The sequence below is a fragment of the Malaclemys terrapin genome, chromosome 3, assembly GCF_027887155.1.
Source record: "Malaclemys terrapin pileata isolate rMalTer1 chromosome 3, rMalTer1.hap1, whole genome shotgun sequence".
In the NCBI taxonomy this organism is placed as follows: Eukaryota; Metazoa; Chordata; order Testudines; family Emydidae; genus Malaclemys; species Malaclemys terrapin.
The window spans coordinates 93062561-93087872 of record NC_071507.1 but is presented as its reverse complement, the minus strand read 5'-3'; the positions used below and the strand labels follow the sequence as shown (position 1 = coordinate 93087872).

General features: G+C 39.3%; 1 protein-coding gene across 4 annotated transcripts in view; it reads left to right on the top strand.

Annotated features, from left to right (window-relative positions):
• TIAM2 (TIAM Rac1 associated GEF 2) overlaps nt 1–25312 on the top strand; it is a 323237-nt gene that overhangs the window by 229550 nt on the left and 68375 nt on the right. For 3 of the 4 annotated variants that reach the window (XM_054022224.1, XM_054022222.1, XM_054022225.1), the window contains 6 exons: nt 10028–10213; nt 11609–11755; nt 14804–14875; nt 21047–21214; nt 23787–23891; nt 24420–24498. In XM_054022224.1, the coding sequence (XP_053878199.1) occupies nt 10028–10213; nt 11609–11755; nt 14804–14875; nt 21047–21214; nt 23787–23891; nt 24420–24498 (757 nt within the window). The remainder of the gene's footprint in view (nt 1–10027; nt 10214–11608; nt 11756–14803; nt 14876–21046; nt 21215–23786; nt 23892–24419; nt 24499–25312) is intronic. The other variant, XM_054022226.1, reaches the window with a different exon arrangement.

Genomic DNA, 25312 nt, shown 5'->3' with positions numbered 1-25312 from the left:
AGGCGAATGATGCAAAGAGTGAGTTGGATCATTCACAAACAGCGTGTAGTTTGCGCACAATGAATTCATAATGAGACTTTTCTCTGGCTTTTATCTCACTGATTGCTATATGATCTCTTATTGCAACTGCTAAATGTTTGTTGGCCATGTCACATGGGTGAGAAGGCAATAGATAACTTTGCTTTCTAAACTCTTAATTCAGAAGTCACAGCATAGGATGCATTAAAAAGACCTTAAAATATAATTTTAAAATTAATGATTTTGAAATCACATTCCTATGCTTTAATTCTGTGTAGTTTAGTTTGTTTTTACCCAGTTTCGTGAACTGTGGCGCTATAGATTATGGGGCAATTCTTTAGTCTGACACATGGGAATTTGATCGTATAGCGTCAGTCTGTATAAATGGGAGTCGTGTATAGATCACTGTGCCTCTCCCTCAGTTTTCCTATGTATCTAATATATAACATCGTAGGCTGGTACTCTATTTAATAATAATGATTTTAGTTACTCTTCCGTAGAACTTCATGTGTGAAATCTTGACCCCAGTGATGTCCATGGGAATTTTGTTATTGACTTCATTGGGCCAAGATTTCACACTAAGTGGTTAAATTTAGGGCCCAGTCCTGCACTTTGTAAAATCTCTGTGATTATTACCATCCAAGGGAAAATTCTACAATAGGAACCTACAACTCCCCAAGACTTACAGCTTCTCTCTTCCTCAACATCTGTGTTGTTAAAAAGCAAGATACTGAATGCCTCTGCTTTGGCGGGAGGGGGGGTTAGGCAGTGGGAGAGATCTACATCCCTGCAGCATGTGGTTCTTGTCACACCATTCACCAGCCTCTGAAAAGGGGTTACAGTATGGGAATCTGTACATGTGAATTTTTAAGTATGTGTACATACTGTATTTAAATGTGTGTACATATGTTTTTAAACTTTCAGGTATTTAGGAGTTTGGGGAGTTTAATAGTATTAGGTTTGAAATTTGGTGGGTTTGATTGCTAGCATTTGATAAAGAATGATTGCATTTCTAACGTTTGGCAATCCAAGGAACTGTAAAGCTTAAAATAATAGTTGCCCCCTCCCCCCAAAAAAAACCATCAAGAAGAAGGTGTTATTTTTATAACTCTATGCCTCGGGGCTTGTTGATATTTCGGCTGCCAGACAGGTAGCCAAAGTATCTCCTAGATCAGGGACTGCCTCCATCAGTAGATGTAGTGTTTTTAGAGCCATATGGGACCCCAGTCCAGTAATAGCAGACTTAGAGCCCTCTTACAAAGAATGGTGACCCACTGCATAAGCTTTAAAAGAATTAAATCCACTGTATGGGGGAAACCCACAAAGAGTCTGCTGTAACTACAGATACAAAGGTCTTGGGAGGGGCCATATCTAATGGATTAGCTGTGAGTCTGAAATCTGTTTATGCCATTTCGCGGATCTGGGAGCTGTGATATATTTGTCTTTGTCTACATATATCATAAATACTTTATGGGTGGGATTTTCAAAAGCACACCCCCTTGAGCTAATTCTTTTCCCATTGGAGTCAATAGTAAAACTCCCACTGAGTTAAATGGGATGGGAGATAGGACAAAGTAGAGTGCTTCTGAAAATCCCATACTAAACATCTCAGTTCATATCCTTCTCAGAACTAACAGCACTAGTACAGTTACTTTTGTTCTGGAGCTGCAGTAGCATTTTGCCACCAAACATTGTAAGTGCACATTTTTTGTACATGAGGGTCTGTACATGAAGTGGGTGCATATACACTTATCTTCAGGCACAGCTTAGGCACCCACATTTAACCACTTTGGCTCACTTAATTGTTAAACATGTGTACGGTTGTGAAGTAGGCAAATAAATCATAATATATGCTACAATCATGGGGCCCAGTTTAACTATTGTTAAAGGCAATGAAAACACTCCCTTTGACGTCAATGGAAGTGGGGTCAGGTGCATGTCCAGGAGATCTTTAAATAGAATTATTTTAAAAAGAATATTGCAAAATAAATCAAAAGTAGGGGCCTGCAACTGTGCACATGGGGAACGTCTATCAGCATGAATGGAAAGTCCACTGTTGACAGAAGGCAGTATGTATCTCTTAATGTTTTTATTAATGTATTTGCTACTTTTCAATCACATGGCTGTTTCCCTCCCTGTTCCTCTTCGTTTTGTTATGAATTTCTTTTAAAAGAAAGAATGGTATGGAATAACTTCGAGTAATATCGGCTTGAATGCATTCTGGGTTTCTTTCTGCAGGTTCTAAAATGGCAGCATAATCATGTTTTTTTGAATAATTTTGATGTAGCTGACATGATTCACATTTGCTGTGGACTGTATACTTAACTCACTTGTCAGATGGTTGTGAGGAGAGGTATTTTCTTTTTATTAGCAGGCACTAAAACAATGAAACGTTAATGGGAAAAGCAGACACGTGCTTGGAATTACTTTCATGGGAGTTTTCCTAGGTTTCCTTTAGCTAAGTGTATTTTGTCTGTCACCATAAAAGCCAAAATAGCAAGATCAATAGGATTGCATTCTGCTCACCGAAAGTCATCTTGAAATATACTGTACTAGTTCCCCTTCGCCTGCCTCTACTATCCTCTCTCTCATTTCCACTTAGAGGGCAATGCAAAATGGTTTGTTTAACATTTAACAGATTATTTTTCTGTTTAACATGTAATAGATTTCTCCTTCAGCAACAAACATTTATAAGATCATGACTTTAGTTTCAAGCTATTTTATTGTGCAAAGTGACCTCCCAAGCTCCAACTTTCCATAATTTTTTTTAAAGAATGAAATTTAATACTGTTAGATAATAACATACGTGAGTAAAAAGTCACAGTACCCGTTCTCCAAGGAAATCTTTTCCAAAGCACTTTGCTGGATCCCTGCTGTTTTTGCTGCAAGAGAAATACAGCTTTAGTTGCAATCGATCCAGTTACTTTTTTTAAAATTGGTGCACTCAGGGACTAACAATTGATATCTAGATTTATTGGGCCAGAGCATCAGGTGGTGTAAATCAGTGTCACTTCATTGAGTACAATAGATCTACACTGATTTGCACCAGCTGAGGTTCTAGCCCATTATTTTTTACTGTGTAAAATTGTCCTTCTCTCCATCCTCAGTAAAATGCTTCCATTTTAGTGATAGCTCACTACTATGGAAAGAAGTAAATAGGCAGGGAGAGAAGTTAGGGAAATGTTGCTCTGATCATCACACTGGTGCATTTGCCATTTTGCGGATCCTGAATCAAGAAAGGAAATCAACCAAGGTTTAGAATAAAATATTTTCTTTAAACTTAAGATGTAGAGCATCTCTGCATTTGGAGAAACCGTGTTGGAGGCTGGAGATTATGGGCTGCAGGCTAATTCTTCTTTGCAGAAGGCAAGTTGCCTAATAAGATTGGGCCCCAATTCAGCAAGTTTCTTAAGCATATGCCTAACTTTAAGCATGTGAATAGTCCAATGGGGCTGCTCACTTGCCTGAAGGTAAGCACATGCCTAGTGTCTTACAGAATCAGGGTCTTGACACTGATGCTATGACCCTGAAATGATGACTCCTTTCCATACTGTGGTCAATATGGTAAATATTCTGTACATCTGTACTTCCAGCGATAAGAAATGACATTGATTGGAAAAAGCTATCTGTCTGTCGTTTTTAATCCCTTTGTATTCTTTTTGTTATTTCAGGATATTTTCTTTAATGTTTCTTAACTTATTAGACAGAATGGTAAATAAAGGATACTATTGATTTTACATTAATGTTGTTTTACTGTGTTCTCTTTCATTTTTCATCTCTTTGATTTCAAAGATCTAGTGATAGCTGAAGTAACCCTTATGTTATACAAATTCCTGGAAGAGTGCCATAGTTGCTGCTTTAAGTTCTCTGTAGGAACACATGACAAAATAAAAAGATCTTTTCACAGTCCCCTGATAGTGAGTGACTCATTCATCCAGATGGGTGCAATATGGATTGTGTCTGAGAACTGAGGAATGGAATGCAAAGAGTTGTGTTGTTTGTAATGTGGTCGAAAAGCTGTTTCTATAAAACAGCAGGGTTTTTTTCTTTTAAATCCATGAGGCCATAGTAGGTTCCCCAGATCAGCTTCTAAGGATACATTCTGTCTGGAAAAAAGTCTCGGGGCAAAATCCTGCACTTCTTACTCATGCAAGTAGTCCTGTTGCAGTCATTTCTGTTAGCAAGGAGCAGAGTGTTTTGTGTATGGGGGAAAAAATCACATCAGTTTAAAGTGTTGGACAAATCTTTTCCTTCTCCTCACCTTTACCAGGGCTCCTTTTGCTTTGTTTGGTGCAACGGGAAGAATTTGTTTTAAAATCATATCATGTGTCAAGGATTTTGATTCTTTTTGTAACTCTGGCTCAGTCTGAGTACAAAGCTTTTTCATGTGAAAGTATTTAGAGCAATCTCTAAGTGTGTTTTGTCTATATTTGTCCCCTTTTCATATGAGTCAGCTCTTACTTCTGTCACCCCATTTCAGCCATTTGTGTGGAGATGGTTTTTGTTACACTGGGCTTTCCCTACCTAAAATGATCCTTCTCAGAGCTCCAGGTAAAGAGCTGCATTCAAGAAGCCAGGAATAATGCAACATATTCGTGACCAGCATCGACTGGCATTTTGGTCCAGATCCTCGAAGGTATTTAGGCCCCTAACTCCCACAGAAATCAGTGGGAGTTGGCATCTATATACCTTTCAATGTCACTTTAGGCCCTTATCTGTTAACTATTTACATATATTTCAGTCCTGTAGCAGATCCTATAGGTTGATAAAATAGCACAGATACGAACAGTGCAAGCATCTTAGCTCATCACATGCTGTAAGGGTGTCATATATTTTACCCTTTAGTTGTTTTCCAGTTGTTTTCCAATTTCTTAATAGATTTTTCTCTGATCTAGGAGCCATTTCTCCTAGTGATCCAAGAGCAATCCTTGCTTCCCAAATCCTTTCCAAGCCTCCTTCCTCTTGCACCTCAGCTATTGAAGCGTCTTCCTCCCCAGTCCAGGTATCTGCTGCAAAAATAATCCATCTTGCCTAGCACTCTAACCATGTTCAACCACTCTACAATTCCTTTAGTGGCCCTCAGCCTAAATCATTCAAGTACCTCATCCATGTCTTCAAGATCTGCCACAATTTATCTCATTTCTATCTTTCTGCCTTTGTCTCATTTTTTTTCTCTCAAGGCACTTACGTGGATGCTCCCTTTGTTTTTCTCCCATGCTCACCTCTCTAAAACTGGACCTCTGTTTCTGACTATAATGTATACAATGCCAATCCCTGTCCTCTTTTAACTCCCTTTCCAAAACCTACTTCTTCAAGGAGATTTATAACCTCTGGCTGAGATTTTAAAACCAATGGGACTTGGATGCCATTGATGGGAATTGAGCATCCAACCCCCCCTAGTTGGCTTTGCAGATCTCCGTCTATCAATCAAAACATTTACGATTAGGAACAAAATACTTGCGGTTACCTGGAAGAATTCTAGCTTGCCATGTGGCCAGGCAATCTGACTGTCCTCTCCTTTGTCCTACCTACAATTAATAATGGCTGGGTGGATGGCCAGAAGTGTTTTCTGTTGTGTTGTGTATGGGTTTTTTTTTTTTAATGTCTCAAAACCATCAAGTCTGTTTAGCTAGCCAATCATACATGTAACCACCTACCATACCCATTATCATTCTTCTCCTCCTTCCATTCCCTGCTATTGTTTGTTGCATTGACTTTTTTTTTTTACCTCTTGTCTTAAATTAGAAGTAGGGGCTATTGTGTATGTGCATCATGGGGTTCAATCCTCTAGTCTTAACTCAGGCTGAAATCAATGGGATATTTGCCTCATTCAAGTTAAAAGCAGAGTAAGGATTGTAGCTGCTAGCCCATGGATTGTAATTAACATGTTGGACCAGGATGAGTTTTACTTTGAAGTTGTTGCTTTTTAGATTGTAAGTTTTCCCCTTTAGTCTTCAAGTGTATAAATCATGGGCAGGGAGAATTATCGTAGTTTAAAAGGTTTAGACAAGTAGCAGCTGGTATTGGTTCACAGTCTCCAATTGGTTCCAGACATCCTTGGTTTTGATAAGACTACAAGACAATCCCTGAAATTCCCTGCCCACAGCTTTTGCTAATGCCATTAAACGTAACATCATGATTACTGGTGCTTTTGGAGTTGATTAGCTAGCATCCTGCGTGGCTGATAAACACAGTCATGTAATCCTTTCTCCAGAAGATCCTTGCATCATCTCTTCCTGTCCCTCCCCAATTTTAGCTTATATTTATTTAAAATATATTTCTGTAGAAAAGCTTATGTGGAATTTTCAAAGGAGTTTAAGGAACTTTGGTGCCTAAACTCCATGATTTTCTGAGAGTTGGTGGGCCTAATTCCCTGAGTGTCCAGGAAAATCCCAACTCTGTTAAATGTGGGATTTTCAAATATATTCAGACTCAGCCTAACTTTGCCTTCTTTGAAAACTCCCATCACTACCGTGGGAGCTGACATTGGCAACAGCTGAACGTTTTTGAAAATTCCATTCTAAGGCGTGTCTGCACTGCAGTTGGGAGGTGTAGACTTACACAGGCTAACTCTGCTCAAGGTAGCATGCTAAAAATAGCAGTGTAACTGCAGCAGCTCGTGCTGCAGCTTGGGCTAATCGCTCAAGTACAAGCCTGTCCAAGACCCCAGCTATGCGCTTTGGAGGCTAGCCCAAGCTGCTGTCTGTGCCAGTGCTATTTTGAGCAAAGCTTATGCATGTACTTCTACCCAAGCTGGGAGTCACACCTTTCAGCTGCAGTGTAGACAAATCCTACGTGAAAAGACAGACCTGAGCTTTTTATTGTTGTGGAAAGCTTGGAACACACTTTCATTCTGTGGACATCAGTGTATGGAGAGGGAAGACTATTGTTGAACCAAATACTATATTACCCCATCCATGAAGTAGAGGTAGATGGAAAAGTGTCATATTAAGTGTGTCTGGTGAAAGGAGTTGAAGTAAAGTGAAGCTTAAAATAAAGAACAATCATAAAATAAATCCAGGGTGAGTGGTGAGGGGAAGAGTTCCTTGAAGGATTTATGCACAAGCATACATACATGTGTTTAAAATTTGTTTCTGGTGAGACTAAACTAGGTATTTTCCTTATGTGAAGGGTATCTCTCTGTCTTATTTGTGTATCTCTTTTCTGTGACCTAAAACTACATTTTTAAGAGAAGAACACTCCTCAAAGTTTTTTTTTCTTTCTGGATTTACATAACAAAGTTTTTCTGATCAAGGATACTCTGAGATGGTATGTCACAGAAAAATTGGAGGTTCTCTTTTTGGCTCGTTTTCTAAAGAGCCCGAGAAGCAGATAACTCTGATCTGTGTAATAATGGTGCCAACTTTATGTTTGTGAACACGTGTGTGAGGGAAGGAGTGGAGCGACAATAAATGAGGAACTCAAAGTGAATCCAGAACATTTAGTGGCTCCTCACTCAGTTGCAGTACAGCTCCTACCACCGCCATCACTCATCTTTCTTTATGATAAGAAGCCTGATTTACCCCTGCATTACTCCATTTTTTCACCCATGAAATTAACAGAGTTGCACCAGCATAAAACTAAAACAATGCAGTGGTGAATTGAGCCATTTCTGTTGTCTGCAGGAGATGAAAAAAAGACAGTACTCCCAAACACTGGTAGCTCTGTTACAGGAGACTTTCTGTGGTACCTCTACTTATGGAATAATTGCAATAGCAAGAAAGAGAATTAAAAAAAAAATCCATTACAGTGGGAAATGGTCATTTTCCTGTTCAATGGAGCACAGACATTAAAACAAACATTTGGAGAAAACAAAAAGGGGTGTGCATCAAACATGCCACAACATATCCTACTTCTTCAGAATGAATAATGTATTTGGAACCTCTGGTGTCTCACGCCAGTATGTAGCTGGCAACTCAAGACTTGTCTACCTGAAGTATTTTTGCGCTGGAGAAGCTACACTCCCCTCATGCAGGTGTCATGCTACACTATTGTAAAGCAGGGTTTATACCAACAGGACTTATTGTGCTTTCAAATGCCATTGCAAAAATTAGTGATGTAGAGGAGCCCTAAGAAATGTATAAGAAATAAGGCAGCAGGGCAGGAGAAAAGCAGTCTCACAACTCAGAGAGCTATTAGCAAGTTAAAGCAGAAATGAAAAACCGATTGCAAAAATTAGGATATTGCGTAGCTTATCCAGAATTATCTGTTTTATTTTTTTATTATTGAATCATTTCCTTGGTTACATTGCTTGTGGTTGTGTCACTCATAAAGCATTAAGGACTAGGAAAGGGTGACTTGTCTGTGGATGACCTTGAAATGAAATGAAATTGAGATGTCTATCAAGAAAATATGGTTGTTCCAGTATTTTCCTGAAGCAATACTTAACTACCTATGTGCACTCTTCCTGAAGTGCATTGGGGAGAGCAGCATTCAGAAGGAGCCAGCAGAATTTAGCAGTGTAACAAACTAGGCAAGGAAGTCATTCATTTCTTTCTAATATTTGGTGACATGACAAGGAAACTGATCTGATTTCGCTTCAAGCCAAATGTGTTAGTCAATCGGTGCACCTAGAATTTTTATACCCATGTGATCAGCTTGTCCTGTAGGCAATAAATGATTGAAAGGTACTTATCCAGACTGAATTTTTAATAGTTCTAGAATTCAGATGATAGCATTTTTCTAAGGGTATGTCTACACGTAAAATGCTACAGCGGCACAGCTGCGCCACTATAGTGCTTCAGTGTAGACACTGCCTACACCAGTTGATTCTCCCATCAGTGTAGGTAATCTACCTCCCCAAGAGGCAGTCACTAGGTTGATGGAAGAATTCTTCTGCTGACCTAACACTATCAGCATGGGGATTTAGGTCAACATAATTATGCTGCTCCAGGGGGTGGATTTTTCACATCCCTGACCAATTTTCTAGTCTAGACTAGGCCTAAGTGTGGCCATGGTTAACTTGCAAAATACAGCTGCTCTTTTCTGTTGAGTCATGTAATGTAATGTAATATATAATACACACATAGTAAGCCTGATTCTACCTGCACTTACACCTCTCTAAATCAAGGAATTTACACTAGTGTAACTAAGGGCAAAATCTGGCCCACATACATTATGTAAATGTCTGTGCTTGTGCACATATAGACACACACAAAAGCCCAGGCTTCAAGTTTGGGTACTTATGTTCAGTGTTCAGTATCCAGTCCAGCATTTGGATCTTCAGTTTGAAATTTATTCATCTAAGTTCACACCTTAAATGAACATTTATTCACCTTTGAACTCCTCAGGTTAGGATTTGGGTGCCTAATTTAGTTTAAAAATTGGACTCTCAGCAAGCGTGTTTGTGTGTATTTAAATATTTAAATATGTTTATATTGTATTAAGCAAATACACTCTTCATTGCAGCAGGCTCTATATTATATATAAGGCTTATAATGTATTTAATTCACATTTACAGTATGATTAGGTATAGGAAATGGTTTAACTGTTAATAGGAGTAAGACCCAGACATGCTGATGTTACCAGTTGCTACCGCTTCTTTAGGAATGGGGAATTCAAAAGGAAGAGCACTAAAAGACCAGCAAAACCCCTCAACATTGCTACTTGGATGATTGATTTAGCTGAGTCATGCAGCTTTGCTTTTAGGCAACCAAACATAGAATCTAAGCTCATAAAAATGTAGGAAACAAAATTAATCCATTTTCTTGAAACTTCATGAACCACAAGGATTTGTTTTTATGTAATTGCTTCTGTGGGAATCAGGCTACCCATGATACATTCATCTTGTCAGTATATATTTAGGACCACCAGCTTTGTTCTATTTCAAGCCATTTTTTGAGTTGTTGTAACACAATATGACTGAATGTGTTTTGGCAGGGGGAAAACTAATCCAATCCATATATCTCCAGATGAAAGTAATTTACTAGAAGTTTGTGGAAGAGCTCACATTTTCAACGAGACCCACAAAAATTTTTTCCTCTAATTGTCCCTCTTTATATCTAAATAGATCCAGCAATGGGAGCAGAATCTAGAGAAATTTAACATGGACCTCTTCAGGATGCGCTGCTACCTGGCGAGTCTACAAGGTGGAGAGTTACCAAACCCTAAGAGCCTTCTGGCTGCCACCAGCCGTCCTTCAAAACTGGCACTGGGGAGACTGGGCATCTTCTCAGTCTCCTCCTTCCATGCACTGGTGAGTGTGACTGCACTTTATGTGACTGTGTTATAGAAAGTTCTGGTTACCTTATCACTAGTGATTTAGTTGTATGAAGAGTAAAGCCAGGGAAACTCACACAGACACGCGCTCACACAGTGCCAAACCCACCAGCTGCCAAAGAAACCCTGTTAGTTTGCGGACTCTAAATGTTTAGAAATTATCTTGCCCAGAGACAGACTTTGGGACCTGGAAGCATTGGGCCATGCTTTCTTTTGCCCCAAATTTGGGGACTCCGAAATGTTGAGGCTTATCTCAGCTTTCATTTAAAACAAAAAGACCACCTTGTAAGTTTCTGACCCTCTTCTTTGCAGAGATGGGCTTGAAAATGTCAACTTATCATTGTGGAAGGTTTGCCACAGTGATTTTTTTTTCTCCCTTAACTTCACAGATAAACTTTTATATAAATTAAATACATTAAATTGGGGTGAGGGCTGGAGTCAATATTTTTAAAAGTGGCTAGTGATTTTGGGCCCATCAGTGTTGAGCTGCTCATCTTAAAACAGCTTAAAAGAGCCTGATTTTCAGAATGTGCCAAGCACCCTCCATCTGAAAATCAGGCCTCTTTACAGTGTCAAGTTCTGCCCCCCAAAGTGTGTGTGTGGGGGGGGGGTATCCAAAATCATTACACTTTTGAAAATCTTGTTGTCAGTCTGCAAAGAATAATAGAGCAGATCCTTAGCTGTTGTACGCTGTCATACCTTTCAACAGACCTACCATAGTTGCACCAGCTGAGAATCTTCCCCCACCTCTCTAACGCTTGCCAAAAATCCTAAGGCTGATCACAATGAGCAGGACTGGATCACATTTGGTGTGGTAGAGAATGAGGGTGAAAAAGAATTTTGAAGGTCCACCTTGAAATATTAAGGCAAGCTTTGTCACAGACAGGGACTATATTTCTCTCTTGCACATGTGTGCGCGCTCGCTCGCTTTCTCTCTCTCTTTTTGCCCGTGTAGCTAGTGTTATTGTTTGCTAATCATGCGGTGTGACAATATGCTGTTATCTTGCATGCTTGAGACTTTTGTGTGCCTTCCTTCCTTGAGGAATTTAACATCTAAATCATGGCTGATCATTCTTCCTCGGCATCTTTGCAATAACTTCTTCAGTTGCACAGTTTATGGCCTTGTACTAGCACTAGCTTGTTGTGGGGCAGAGCAATATTTTCTCAGTATCTTCCCTACCTTGACTTTTTTACATCATATTTCTTCAATTGTCACTTTGTATTAATAAAAAAAGGAGCAGCGGTGCAGAAGGTTTGGGACCATGTTGAGATAAACTGAAATAACCCTCATTTGATGTCTCATTATAATTACTTTGGATTTATCTTGCTGTTATATGATCGAGATGTGAAGGCTTGTATGTATGTTTAATAGATCTGCTCCAGGGATGAGGCTGCTCTCAGGAAACGAACCCTGTCTCTGTCACAGAGGGTACGAAGTAAGAAGGGCTTATTTTCCTCGCTCAAAGGGCTAGACACTTTGGCAAGAAAAGGGAAAGAAAAACGACCTTCAGTAACTCAGGTAAATGCCAGTTTAAAATTATTAAAAGGCTTGTAAATGACAGTACTGTAAAATTAAGTTCCTATTGCTGTGTGTACATTGGTGAATAAGAGAGATTCTGACCCACAGGAGTAGAAAGTCAGTGGCTCTAGACAAGCAGGGCCTGAGGGTGTTGTGAGGGCAGTGCACTCTGCAAGGGGAGGTGGAGATGCCTGCAGCAATACTTTGGAGTGACCTCATGTGGCGGACATGCAAAGCAGCCCTGCTGGGTCTTGAGGAGAGCTTAGGCTCCGGTGCTCCTTCAGCCAGAGAGGAAAGGATGTGATGACCTAGGGGGCTAGATTTTCAGCTGGCATAAATCTGCACAGCTCCACTGACTTCAATGGAGTTACTTCAGTTTGCACCAGATGAGGATCTGGCAGGGTTTTTCTGAATTGTACAGGCAGTAAAGGAAAGGAGAGAGGGAGTGGGGGTATCCCCAAAAACCCAGACAGAAACTTTTAACTGTCGTAGGGGAGGCAGGCTCATGCACACATTCAGAATGCTACTGTTTTCCATAGCTTTATGCGTGCCTACCGTGTCAGTAGGGCTCATTTTGTAAAACCAGCTATGTGGGTCATTCATTAGTCCATCTTATTCTTCTGTTATTCCCCCAGTCTTGCATTTTACTTTTATTAAACAAAAATCCCAGATCATGTAGCATTTGAAAATTGGCTGCCGCAAATACACCAGTAATTTGCTTTCAGACTTTTTAAACATGCCCATCCATATTCATATCACAATAGCCCGAGAGCTGATGTAATAGATTTAATATTGCACATTAATGTGTCTGAGTTTTATAGTCTAGCAGTTCATATTCTGAATGGGTAAATATTTATCTACATGATAGACTAAGGGTGTAGTCTATTGGGTAGTGATATATTTCAGCATATCAGAGAGATGTGCTTTCATGATGAACGTAGGTAATAAATGACTGTGAGACCCAAGCCTGACTGAGCCCCTGGCTAATATCTGTAGGGCTGGGAAGAGACACAGTGCATCCCCTGCCCACTATCCCTCCCTATCCTGACTTCATGCCCCAGACCCTGTGGAGAGGCCTCCACAGAGTTCAGACGGGGGATTGTGTCACCAAGGCAGCTATATCCCTTCTTTTTTGAGCGGAAGGGGGAAATCTAAACATGGAGAGGAGGGCGCCTCCACACTCAGATTTGCAGGCAACAATCTGGGCAAAATGCTCCTTTCATTACCCTCACTGCAGGGAATTCGCACCAAGGGCTGGAACAAGCTGGCCCCAAATAAATCTCAGTTTTCATAGACTTTTTTTGTTTTAAATTTACTTCACTTTTTATTTAAAATCCAACTGTAAAACTAAGGAAAAGTAAACACTAAGTACTGTGTGTCAGTAATACTAGGGCTCTGACTCATGTCCATAAAAGTGAAGAATTTAAGAATGATGGCTGAAATTTTGACACACTGACCCTCACAGTGTGCCATAGAGTTGCATAGCCATATAGATAGAGCTATTCAGGGCCCGATCCTGCCTTCCTTGTGTACCTGTTGAATCCGGTAGGAATTTGGGATGAGCAGGGAAGACATGAGTGAGTGCTGTGTTCACAGTGCTGTGGTTCCGAATCATCAGATTGTGAGTTAAGAAGAGGATGTCAGCCTTGACTCTGAATCTCCTTGTTTTCATTTATTTAATTCAAATTGAGTGTGGTTGTTCAAAATACTTTAAGCAGAAAGTCCGATAGCATACTCTCAAACCTTTTAAAGTCTTTTTTATCTTCAGCCCAATTTTATTTTATGGCATTAATTTAAAGTCCACCCTGGGAAGATTTCCAATATAAAATTGAATGAAGGGGTTAGTATTTTGTTCCCCCATTATTTAGAAACCAATCCGTTATGGAAACTGAATCCTGGCAGATGGGTGATATCAAGATTCACATTATCCCTGGTCTCTGAAACAGTTTCTGTTTCTTTGATTCTAAATTGCAAACTATTTCAAAAAGTCATACAAATAAGATACCTTGATTAGAGCTCTGAGTGGAACATGGGAAAGGAAGTTCATAAGTGTTGCTGTTTAGTCACATTTCAATACTCCATCATGTGTACATGTCAAGAGAAGAGAGTTTGGGATTGTCTTCTGTATTTTAAGACATTTAACGGGGATGACCCAAAAACCAACACTTTCTAACAACAAAGTTAGTATCTGATATTGTCCTACTTTGCTGATATCAGAAGTGAGCTAAAAATTACATTTTGTTTACATATGCCTTTTCGGGGACTGGTCCTCTTACTTACAAGTGATAAAGCCATGAATGAAGTATGCAGGTCTGTCTATCTAGATACTATATGACACTAATCACCATAACAACTGAGTGTATCCATAATCGTGAATGGCTTTTTTTTAGCCTCCCAGCAACTGTGAGTTAGGTAAGCTTTATCCCCACTTTGAGAATTTTAGCCTTAATTTCTCCATGCCTCAGTTTCCCATCTCTAATGTGTGGATAATACTCTGCTACCATTGCTTGTTGTTGGTACTTGTTTAGTCTTCTTTCTATAAAGACAGACTTCTCTTACAACCATGAGTCCAAGCTAATGTGTTTTAGAAAACGACAACATTTATTTAGAATAGCGTTTCTATAAATAATAGTGACATGATTTGGCATGATGTGGTATTTCACAGGCTACCAGGACTGGAAACTGTTGGCCAGAGGGTTAATTTGCCACTTGAAGATACTAGATAAATGCAACTTATCATGTGGATATAAGCAGCATATATAGATAGATAAGAGTGAGGGAGTGTGAATGTGTGTGTGGCCTTATAAGAGGAGTCTTGCTGCAGCATTCACTATGGAGAGAGCATGGATGTTATAATATATTCTCTTAGTCAAAATAAAATGGTAATGTGTTGCAAAAATAATCTATTCTCAGGTTGGTTGGTTAATGGAATGATATTTTGTTACCTTTCATCTTTGTTTAAGCACAAGAGATTTAGCTGTATTGGAAATTAACCTTATATGTTACATAGCACTTTGATTATTTATCTGTGCATTTGTTTTAATTTAGATTTTTGATTCAACTGGGGGAAATGGATTTGCAGGCACACAGCTACTCCAGAAATCATCCAACTCTACTGAGGTAAGATGAGCTAGTCTTTGTACTGCATCGTTAAATTTACTTTTAAAGTTCTGAAGGGATGTCACATAAGTATATGAAAAAAGCTACTTCAGAAACTTTATTGAATATCATCTGGTATTAGTTGACAGAACCACACTTTGATTTATAATCTGTTAGGGGAAACCACTCCGACATGGATTTTTAAATGTGTAAGGTAGACTTTTCCCTTAACTAAAACTTCCTATATCATCCTGATCCCCACTGCTACGTGTGTGGGTGTGTGTGTGTGGAAGTATTCATTTCTTTTATAGTATAGCCTAGACCAAGTTATTACTGGATTTTTGCTCGCCATTTGCCAAGAATTAGTTTGACAGAACCTGTATGTTTAAAGATTAAGAAACTGTAATATTACAGAGCCTGTATTTTCAGGTAGAAAGACAGAGAACCAAATGTGCCTGGCCCAGCGTACATGTGGGAGGGGATGTGGTGGAGGGCAGTAGAACTCTCCCCCACTTGCAGTAGCCTGCGTAGTGGCTGGTCACAGTCACAATCCTCCTCCTTAGTGCCTGCTGGGATGCAAACCACTCTAAAGGAGAAGGGAGGAGATAGGGTTATGGGGAACTGACCTCTACCCTGGCCGCACAATTGTCTAGGAGCAGAAAAGAGCATGGTCCCCCCCCCCCTTCCTCTGAGGTGATGTCGTTCTGCACTGCCCCTGAAGCAGAGCAGTACACTGCATAACTGCCACAATTCAGTCCTTACTGTTTCAATGTTAGTTGTATTTGCAGGTACAATGAGGACTTAAAATGTACTGTAGAATCTGGATGGCATCAGGGTCATTTTGAGGGCTTTCCAGCTCCTCTCCCTTCTTAGGCTTGTGCAAATATTCCCCTCTAATTAAGATGATCACATTTAGTTTTGTTGCATGGCTTGTTTCTGTGAGCTTATACTTTTAATTCTTATCTGTTAAGCAGAGATTTTTACAAAACATCAGAGACCTTCTTAATTACTCTTCTGGCCTATCATTCATTTGCGTGCCTAAAATCACTGGCAGCAAATGACTCGTATTCTTTCAAGCTGCAGACCTTTGTTTGCTATAAGGACAAAGCAAGTGAATGCCAAATATCTCCCCTCCTGCTATGCATGGCAAGGAAGTTCTCATTGGTTTAAAAGAGAGAGGGCAGGACTAGCCTTTGGTCAGTAAACTAGGTTGATCCAAGTGGTTAGAACAGGCGTGGGCAAACTACAGCCTGTGGGCCAGGTCCGGCCGTTTTAAGTCCACGATCTCCCGTTGGGGAGCGGGGTCTGGGGCCGCACCACGCAGCTTGGCCATGCTAACCCATTTTTTATGGATTTGTAATCCAGACAGAAAAAGCCCTCTCCATGCAAACTTGCTTTTGTGTGAGCAGGATGTAGGGCCAAACCAATTGGTAGAATTGAGGCAGATTTGTTGACGGATTGCTGTAATAGCAGTATAAGCCACAGGAGTCATGCCTGGTGCAACCCTTCTGAGGGTTTGCAGTACTAAGGATCAGGATTCTAGGGCTTAATTTTGATTAGAACATAGTTTGGTTCCCTTGAGTATCCCTCTGGACTAAAAGTCATAGTTTCTCTCCACTTTACCCTTTCACTCACTCTCATTCCCTGGACCAGGTCATCCCCTAATGTAATTTTAAGTTTTAAAGAGCTAAGAAGAAATTATGCCACAGAACTATGCTCCCTATGAATTTGTGTACCTAGTATTAGATGAAATCTGCATTTAGAATGAAACATTGCACTTAAAAATGACTATAATGAAAAGCTGTAATGCAACTCTTGATGCTACATAACATTTGAGACTTGGGAAAAGTTTGTTATAGCTCATGGCTTTTTATGCTGTAATTTCCAGTTATGATGAGCTGTATGGTTTACTTCCCTCTTGTGAGTATTCATTTAGTGGCAAGATAATAAAGAAATATAAATATAGATTTCCGTAGAATTATGCAAAAAGTTATACCACAGAATTTTCCCAATGATGGTACCAAACCCTAGAGTGTTGTTGTGCCTATGAAAATCATCTCTAACTCATGTGTTCTTTGATGAAAAAAATCAATGAAAACAACTGTTCTTTCAGCTGTGTAATGCCTGTTATTTGCTGAATACTGTGGGAGGAGGGGGAATATTTATAGAAAGTCACCCCTCTCTTTTCAATAGGCAGTATACATACGATACATTGTAATAATATGGGATTTCTGGGTCAAATCATCCCCTATAGAGAATTTACAATTCCCTCTGAATTATTCCATTGGGTGTGGTGTGAGGTTTGCCTCCTTCCCCACATCCCACAGAACTGATTGTAACAAATCTGTGCTATAGAAACCAGACACAACAGGATTCTGGCCTCTAAACCTGAGCCTCCTGGTTCCCTCAGGTCTCCCTGACTCATGTCTCCTGAAAGAGTAATGCTGCCATGGCCTTCATGCCAGCCATTGACTCTAGCCCCTCTTCCGACTTCAAGGCCAGGGGATTCACTCTGCCATGGGCTACACTGAATAACCCAAAATGGAATAAAACGCATGCGGTTACAATACTCTCACAGGGCTGGGAGGGAGAGACAGCAGACAACCCCTGCCATATCCTTGCACCACTTGCCCCTATCCTCCAAACAGGCAGAACCTGAAAAATGCTGAGCTGAGGGGTTTTTGAAGGGGTTGCAGGGAAGAAAGGAATAATCTATGGTCTTTCTTTGCCCTTTCATAATACCTCAGTACATCTGAGTCCTTTCCACTCATGGCAGCAGAGGGATAACAAATCTAGACCTATGGCTGCTAAATATGCAAAAGTGGGGCATTTGTTTCTAGACTTTTTAAGGGTTCAAAATATGGCCTATGCATTTTTTTAAGATCCCGATATTTTGATGAATCTTACTACAATTCAGAAGTGAGTCATCATAACTCTCAAAACCGTTAAGGTTGGAGTCAACCCAGTTTCATTAGCCAATTTCAAATAAAAATCGAAAACAATCAAAACCTTTCATAAGATGCTTCCTGGCGAATGCAGTAAAATACAAGTAGTGAAGTGTTCCTGGTAGCTTTTCTGAGGTGTTGCTTATGAAGATGGTGACAACAAACAGAGAAAGATGGGAAAATCATGAAGTATCCTATTGCTCCTCAAGCAGCACTGTGGCATAGTGTATGACAGTCTGAAAGTCCTGGCACGTGTTGCTGGAAAACTGGATGGGTTGTTGTAGCTTTATGTGGCAAGGAATGAATGAAGTATTGTAGTATTAGTCACTGCAGGCATAACAGAAAAAAAATCTCATTTAATGTCAGAGTTTCTGAAATGGAAAATGTGGGTGAAGCAACAGTATCTTGACCACAGCTAAGGAATATGTTTGTAGTTTAATATAGAAAGACTTAAGTTTTCCTCACATCAGGCCCTTAGTAATGCTTATGTTTGAGCATCAGTATACATGGTAAACAGATTATTTTGGATCCCTAGCAGTTTATGTTGGTTAATAAAACTCTGAATCCTATAATTTAAAGGGGATTGTGTTGGGGTGGGGGAAGATGCCTTTAAATAATGTTTTCCCCCATCTTACTCCTCTGTTGAATTTTTCTCCACCAATGATTGTACTGAGATTGATTTATAATGGGCAGACTGAAGGGCTGATTTCCCTTCAATAATCCAACTGATAATTACAAACCACTGAATTGCTAGTAGCATCTCTGAATTGACATACAGGGTTGCTTCACCTTGCTCTCCAGGAAGCACACTGAGAATTAACAGTTTGATACATGATATCAGGATTCTTAATTCTTGCAATTTGTCTTTCTTGCTTTATCTCTTTTTCATCATTTGTACAGTTGTAGAAGCTCATAGTTGATTCCTATCCTCTTGGCTTCTCGGTGCTTTCTGATGTGAGTATAGTTCTATAGGAATTATCATCCTATAATATAGCAACTGTTCTGTACAAATTATGGTACAACAATCAATGAGGGAGAATCTCAGCAAATATCAATTGTCATAGTTCCATTGACTACAGTAAAGCCATGACAATTGACACCAGCTGAGACTCTGCCCTTAGTATCATTTTTCTAGCTGGTAGTTTGCCACTAGGAAAGTATGATTTTTGAAAGTCATCAAAATGTGGCTCTTTATAAAATAATTCCTGCTTCAGGCTTCTAATCTGGCTGGAATTTATATTTATGAGTAATGTGGTAAATACACTGATGTGGCTGTTTGATATGCCATTTTTACTGCCGTGATTGTCATGCATGTCAAGAATAACAATGACATTGTTATTATTTGTTGAGTGTGGTCATTATTTTTGGTGCTGGGCCAATAGAGAGGGAAACGCAGTCCCTGCCCAAGGCAGCTCCACTATAAGGATTCCATTGTGGCTTTTAATCACAGCCCTGCACTGGGCCCCTGGGGCTGCACGGCCCCTGCAGGTGCTCTGGGCAGAATTGCATCTCCCAGGTTTCCAAGTGTACAAAAGGTGTGCACACACTGTTACCCCTCCCCTGCATAGATAGCTGGCTTTGCTAGCTGGTGGGGAGTGGACAGGGTCATGGCCTCACCTCTGCTTCCCCTCCTACTTTGATGTGGCTCACACCATGGAGCAGATCCTGCACTCAGAAGAGTCCTGGAAGCTCTATTTGTGGTTGGGTTCTTTTTCTTGTGCTCCCTCACAAATCCCCTCTATTGTTTACATGTGCAGAGGCCAGCCACAATCTAGCTCAGAGTTCTGACACCTAATACAGTGGTTGAAGATCTAGTCTCAACACAGTACAGCTGTAGTTGTATTTTTCTTCTCCTTCGGTGGGTTACTTTTGAATCATAAATTGTGGCACAAAAGAAAGGGCAAAGATGAGCAAGATAGTAAAGGGATATTTAAGATGAATCAAATGGTTGTATAAATGTATACAAAATGGCTTTGTGTTATGGATTACCTCCACATTAAAGTTGGTTGTGGTTTGCCAGATGTATTTCATGTTTAAAGTTGGATTGAGCTTCAATTTGAGCCTAAGTAGTGAAAGATTACACTCTTCACTGTCTAACAAACAATATAATCTTAAACTGTGGGTATAGCAGGAGTAGTTTATGCTTCTGCTATGTTGTCTGTGATGTTTCTTGCTCCATAGTGTCCTCTGCTGGAAGACTACTAGATTATCCTCTTTTCTCATTAGAAATACAGTAGAACCTCAGAGTTACGAACACCAGAATTACGAACTGGCCAGTCAACCACGTACACCTCCATTTGGAACCAGAAGTATACAATCAGGCAGCAGCAGAGACCAAAAAAAAAAACAAAAAACCCCGCAAATACAGTAAAGTACTGTGTTAAACGTAAACTACACCTCTACCCCAATATAACACGACCCGATATAACACAAATTTGGATATAACGCGGTAAAGCAGTGCTCCGGGAGGAGCGGGGCTGCGCACCTCTGGCGGATCAAAGCAAGTTCAATATAACGCGGTTTCACCTATAAGATTTTTTTTGGCTCCCGAGAACAGCGTTATATCGGGGTAGAGGTGTACTTTAAAAAAAAAAGAAAAAAAAAGTTACTTACACTGTTCTCTTGAGCTTATTCTATAGCCTATATAATCATAACATTTTTTTTTCTGCATAGTAACGTTTCAAAGCAGTATTAAGTCAAAGTTCAGTTGTAAACTTTTGAAAGAATAACCATACTGTTTTGGTCAGAGTTACAAACATTTCAGAGTTATGAACAACCTCCATTTCCGAGGTGTTTGTAACTCTGAGGTTCTACTGTATAGTGATCTATTCAAAGTCTTTGATAAAATACGGTACTAATTGTTTAATCCTGTTTTAAGGCTTTTTCATTTGTTTACATAGGCATAATTGTGTAATCCTGTTTAAGACCTTTTTCCATTTGTGCATATATGTATAATCTTGCCACTTTAGGAGTTAATTTGAACTAGTAACATGAGATAGGTGAGTGAAATAGTATCATTTGAATGCAAGAGAAATAATGAAATCAATTCTCTAAACAAAATCTGGACTAAAGTCAGTGATATTATATGAGAACTGGTAACGTAATTTGTTCTTCTATGACAGGAAAGAGCTTATTGTGATACCTTTGCTAAATGCACATAGTACATACCAGTAGCAAACCTCCAGTATAATATATTATTGATATTGCCATATCTCCATGTACTGTCAATTTTTTCCCGTATTTTCAGCAGCAAGTTGATGAATTTTTAAACGTCTACTGCTCTGCATCAGAAAGTGGCCAGAAAGAGAGCGCTTGGGAAATCCAAACATATGTTCATTTCTGTGATAGGCCAGGAGTCACGTTAACCCTCAAGCCAGAACACAGAGTGGAAGATGTTTTGTCTTCGGCATGCAAGGTACAGAGTTCTCACACTTGAAAGCAGCTTGTGTGCTTTAAAAGGCCAGCACTTATACTTGTGTATTAATTATTCTGATGCTGAAGCAGGGAGAACCCAGTCTTTCTCTGAATCCCAGTGTCCCTGTAATTTAAGGGTTCTTCCTGTGTTTCTGGCAGTTCTGTTTAAGGCTCAGTGGAACCCAAGCAGCAGTGTCATGGGGGACTTTCAAATGGTGGAATGGGCATTCTTTGATGCCTAAGCTAGCATGCAGTCAAGAATCTTGAAAGAGCAATAACAGCTGCACATGTTAAACTACCCAGGGGAACTCTTGACATATGTCCAGTCTGCCTTATATCACTGAGTCGTTACAATGAATAGAATTGGTGCATGGAAATTAGCTGTAGAGGAAGGGTGGTAACTGGTTGAGTTACCGCCGATGTCACAATGGCCCCACTTAAGAGTTACTTACACTGTTCCCTTGAGCTTATTCTATAGCCTATATAATCATAACAATTAGAGACAATAATCATTAATAACTTTGCTTAATTGGGACCTAATTTCTTCAAATAGAGACTCTGTAAGATTTTAATTCTTTTAAACTATATGGAAAGTTGAAGTATCTGCAATATTCCATTGATAAGATTATTTGGGACAAAGAAAAGACTGACACAGATGTTACGGTAATTTCTTAAAGGCCCTAGTGTTTTTAATTAATACACTAACTAATGGATTTACTTATAAATTCTCAAAAAATTCAGCCTGTTCTCAGAATAGGTGCTGTAAGTTTGGGAGGATACGCTGTAGTTTTCATGCAAAACAAAGAGGTTGAATCACTGCTTAAAGGCAAAATAGAACTCTGCATTAACTTTGGAGCCATGACCAGAGCCTTCACAACACCAAAAATAATGTAGGGTGTTAATCATCACTTGTGCCAACAGATTGAACTTGACTCTCTGAATTTGTGAATCAAACCATTTTCAAATTATAATGGAATAAAACAATAAATTTGGGGGAAAAACTCTCATTTTAAAAATCCCCACCATTTGCAAAAGAGCTAAATTTTAGGAAAGAAGGGCTAGGCTATTATCCTACAAGACTTTGGTGTGACCACCAGATGGCAAGACAGAACTGAAACATTTGGAAATGGATTGATAATGTAACACATAGAAGCCCTGCTAAAAGAAACAGAGATATAGATCTATAAAATCAAGTTTAAAAGTAAATTACTTGTGTTTCTCACTACACTGCTCCAAAATGTTTGTCTGTCTGTAGAAAATACTGTTTTGTTATGCCTGTATCACTTCAGTAGTCTAATAGTAAGTTACTTTATTTTAATGTTTTCTTTTAATGAAAGCTTTTTCTGTTTTATCTTTTCTTTCTATTCTGTATGTAAACTTTTTCATAAGCAGTCTAACACTTACTCCTTTCTGCTACATCTTTTCTGTTACTCTCTCCTTCTTACAATGCCATTCCATTCTGGTGAGGGTAAGGAATCTTCATTCTTTAACACAACACAACACATTGTTTAAAAGTCTGGGTTTGGGGGTAACATCTGATTTATTAATTTTTTTCTCAACCATATTTTGATGGTTTTCACTCCATTTGTATTCTGCATACCTAAAACTTTGCATAACACACCGAGTGAGAATATACATTTTAATATAATTATTTAGAATACAGTGCACACATTACCTGTACATTCTGTTACACATAATGAAATGTTCAGCTAAACAATCCTTCCTCGGTGGATTAAGATTTCACAAGCTTCAGAGGCTTGTTAAACAGAGAGGTGAAATGACCTTAATGGATGCAGAGATGTTTCTGTTCTGAAACATTGCTCTGTTAATTCTGAAATGCAAGATTTGCTGCAGTAGTCTCAGCAGCGAGCTAAATTTAAGAGACTGACTAGCCAGTGGCTCGTCTCTTTTAGGCTAGTATCCTTAGGGAATATTCCATTCCCCTTCGACTTCCTGCAGATATTAGGTTTTCACTTCGACTACATATGGTGAAAAGTAGGTGTTACTCACTGATGATAGATGAAACCTGGCAGTAAAAAGTGCAATAAAAGCAATCCCTTAGGAAATCCCTCTCTCCTAAGAGCCTGTATATGCATATGCATTTTCCACATCAGTTTTATGTTTTCCACATCTGTTTTATGCACAGAACTGAGCCGCGCAAAAGAGCCATAGAAAATGATGAAGATGTGTGCAAGTTCAAAAGGACAGAACAGAGTTCTAAGTTTATTTGAAAACACATAATGATGCTTGGTTAATCTAACAGCCAAGATGTAATGTTAATGCAAGTGTTTCCTGAAAAAAGAAGAACAGGAGTACTTGTGGCACCTTAGAGACTAACAAATTTATAGAGCATAAGCTTTCGTGGACTACAGCCCACTTCTGAATCACACTGATGTGAGCTGGAACCGAATCATCTAGGCAATACAGACAATACACCACAAAACCATTTAGAAAATAACTTGTTGAAGATTGCCTTTGCTTAACTTCTAAAGGCTTTGTGTGTGTGGCTTCTTTGACATCTGGGATTCTGTTAATAAATCATGAATTTCAAATATGTTCTTTTCGTCCCTTAGATGAGGCAGCTGGAACCAAGACACTACGGTCTACAGCTTAGAAGATTAGTTGATGAAAACATTGAGTATTGTATTCCTGAAGCATATGAATACATACAAGATCAGGCAAGTTAGACTAATTTTAGATAAGAACTTCTCGATATTTGTAGCCACAGCTAAATTACACTCTCTAAATGTCTGTGAATTAGATACAAAATGGGATTTTTAGATTAGATCACTATCACAGACTGTATTCTGCTACCCTTACTCACAGTGAGTTAAACTCGCCCATGTGCAGAGAACTAGAGATCTAGGGCATCACTTAAGCCTGGGTTTAAGCACTATTTTGAGGGTTTAAGTGGGACTTAATGGTGCCTAGGCCTAGTGCTGGTGCTCTGCACATGGGTGAATTTCACCCATTAGGTAATACCTTATTCCACAGTTAGTCCCACTGAGTTCAGTGATACTTGCAGCATAACACACTTCTCTAATGTGAGTAAAGGTAGCAGAATCTGGCCCTTTGTTAATGGATTATTTAACAATGCAGCTTGTTTTTTTTTAATAATTAAAATGATACTGATTTCCATGAAATATTGAACCTTTGGCTTTTGCAGTCCTACAGTTTCACAACTTGTGATGTTTTCTCTCTAACAGATATACGATGAAATAGAAATTTTTCCTTTAAATGTTTACCATGTACATCTTACTAAGACTGAGAATATACCTGATTTTGGTAAGTTTTAGTAAAATCCCTCCCAATGATTTTCCTTTTATTTTCTTTGTTCTTTTTGAAGCTTAATTTTTCCTTCCACGTGCTTTCTCTTTGTTGACAATTTTTGGTTCAGTACATGTTCAGTATGACAAGTCTGCAAAGTGCACAAGTTAGCACTTTAAGGAAGACCCGAGAATTGCTGACTTTTTTTTTTTTTTTTTTTGATTCCTGCATTTGGGGGGGACAAGTGAAAGGCTTACTTCCCCCTGCCACTTCATTGACCAGCCAGTAAAAGAGCTGCTGAAGAGTTGGCAGGCAACTCTCTCATGCTCAACTAAACAGAAATACCCAGCCTACTCTCAACATATGATTTCCTTTTTGGCAGCAAAACATTCTCTTGACCCTGTGCCAACAGGCTGTCACTCGACAGAAATTTTAACTGGCTTCTTTTCCCGGTGGGAGGGAATGCCTAGGAATATCCTTATGTTTGCTCATTGTGAAATGTGGACTTTAGTCATTCAACTAACAAGAATGAGCAAGGCAGTGGAGAAAAAAGGAAGGATGATAATACTGCAGAAGGAAAATTGGAACCGAAAAATTAAAATTGGGGTCCTGATTCACTCCCATTCAGGTCAATTCATTCCCACTAAGGTAGTCTTGCCATTGATTTTAAGGGCATGTCACCATGGTGCATTAGCTTGCATCAGAGAGGTGTAAATTCTAGCATGTAGTAGTGTGTTGCACACTAATTGGCCTGTGCAGACCCTGCTGGTTCTCACTAAAAGTTCCAGTGTGCCTGTAAATGTAGTCTTGTTTCAAAAAGTATTACAGTAAC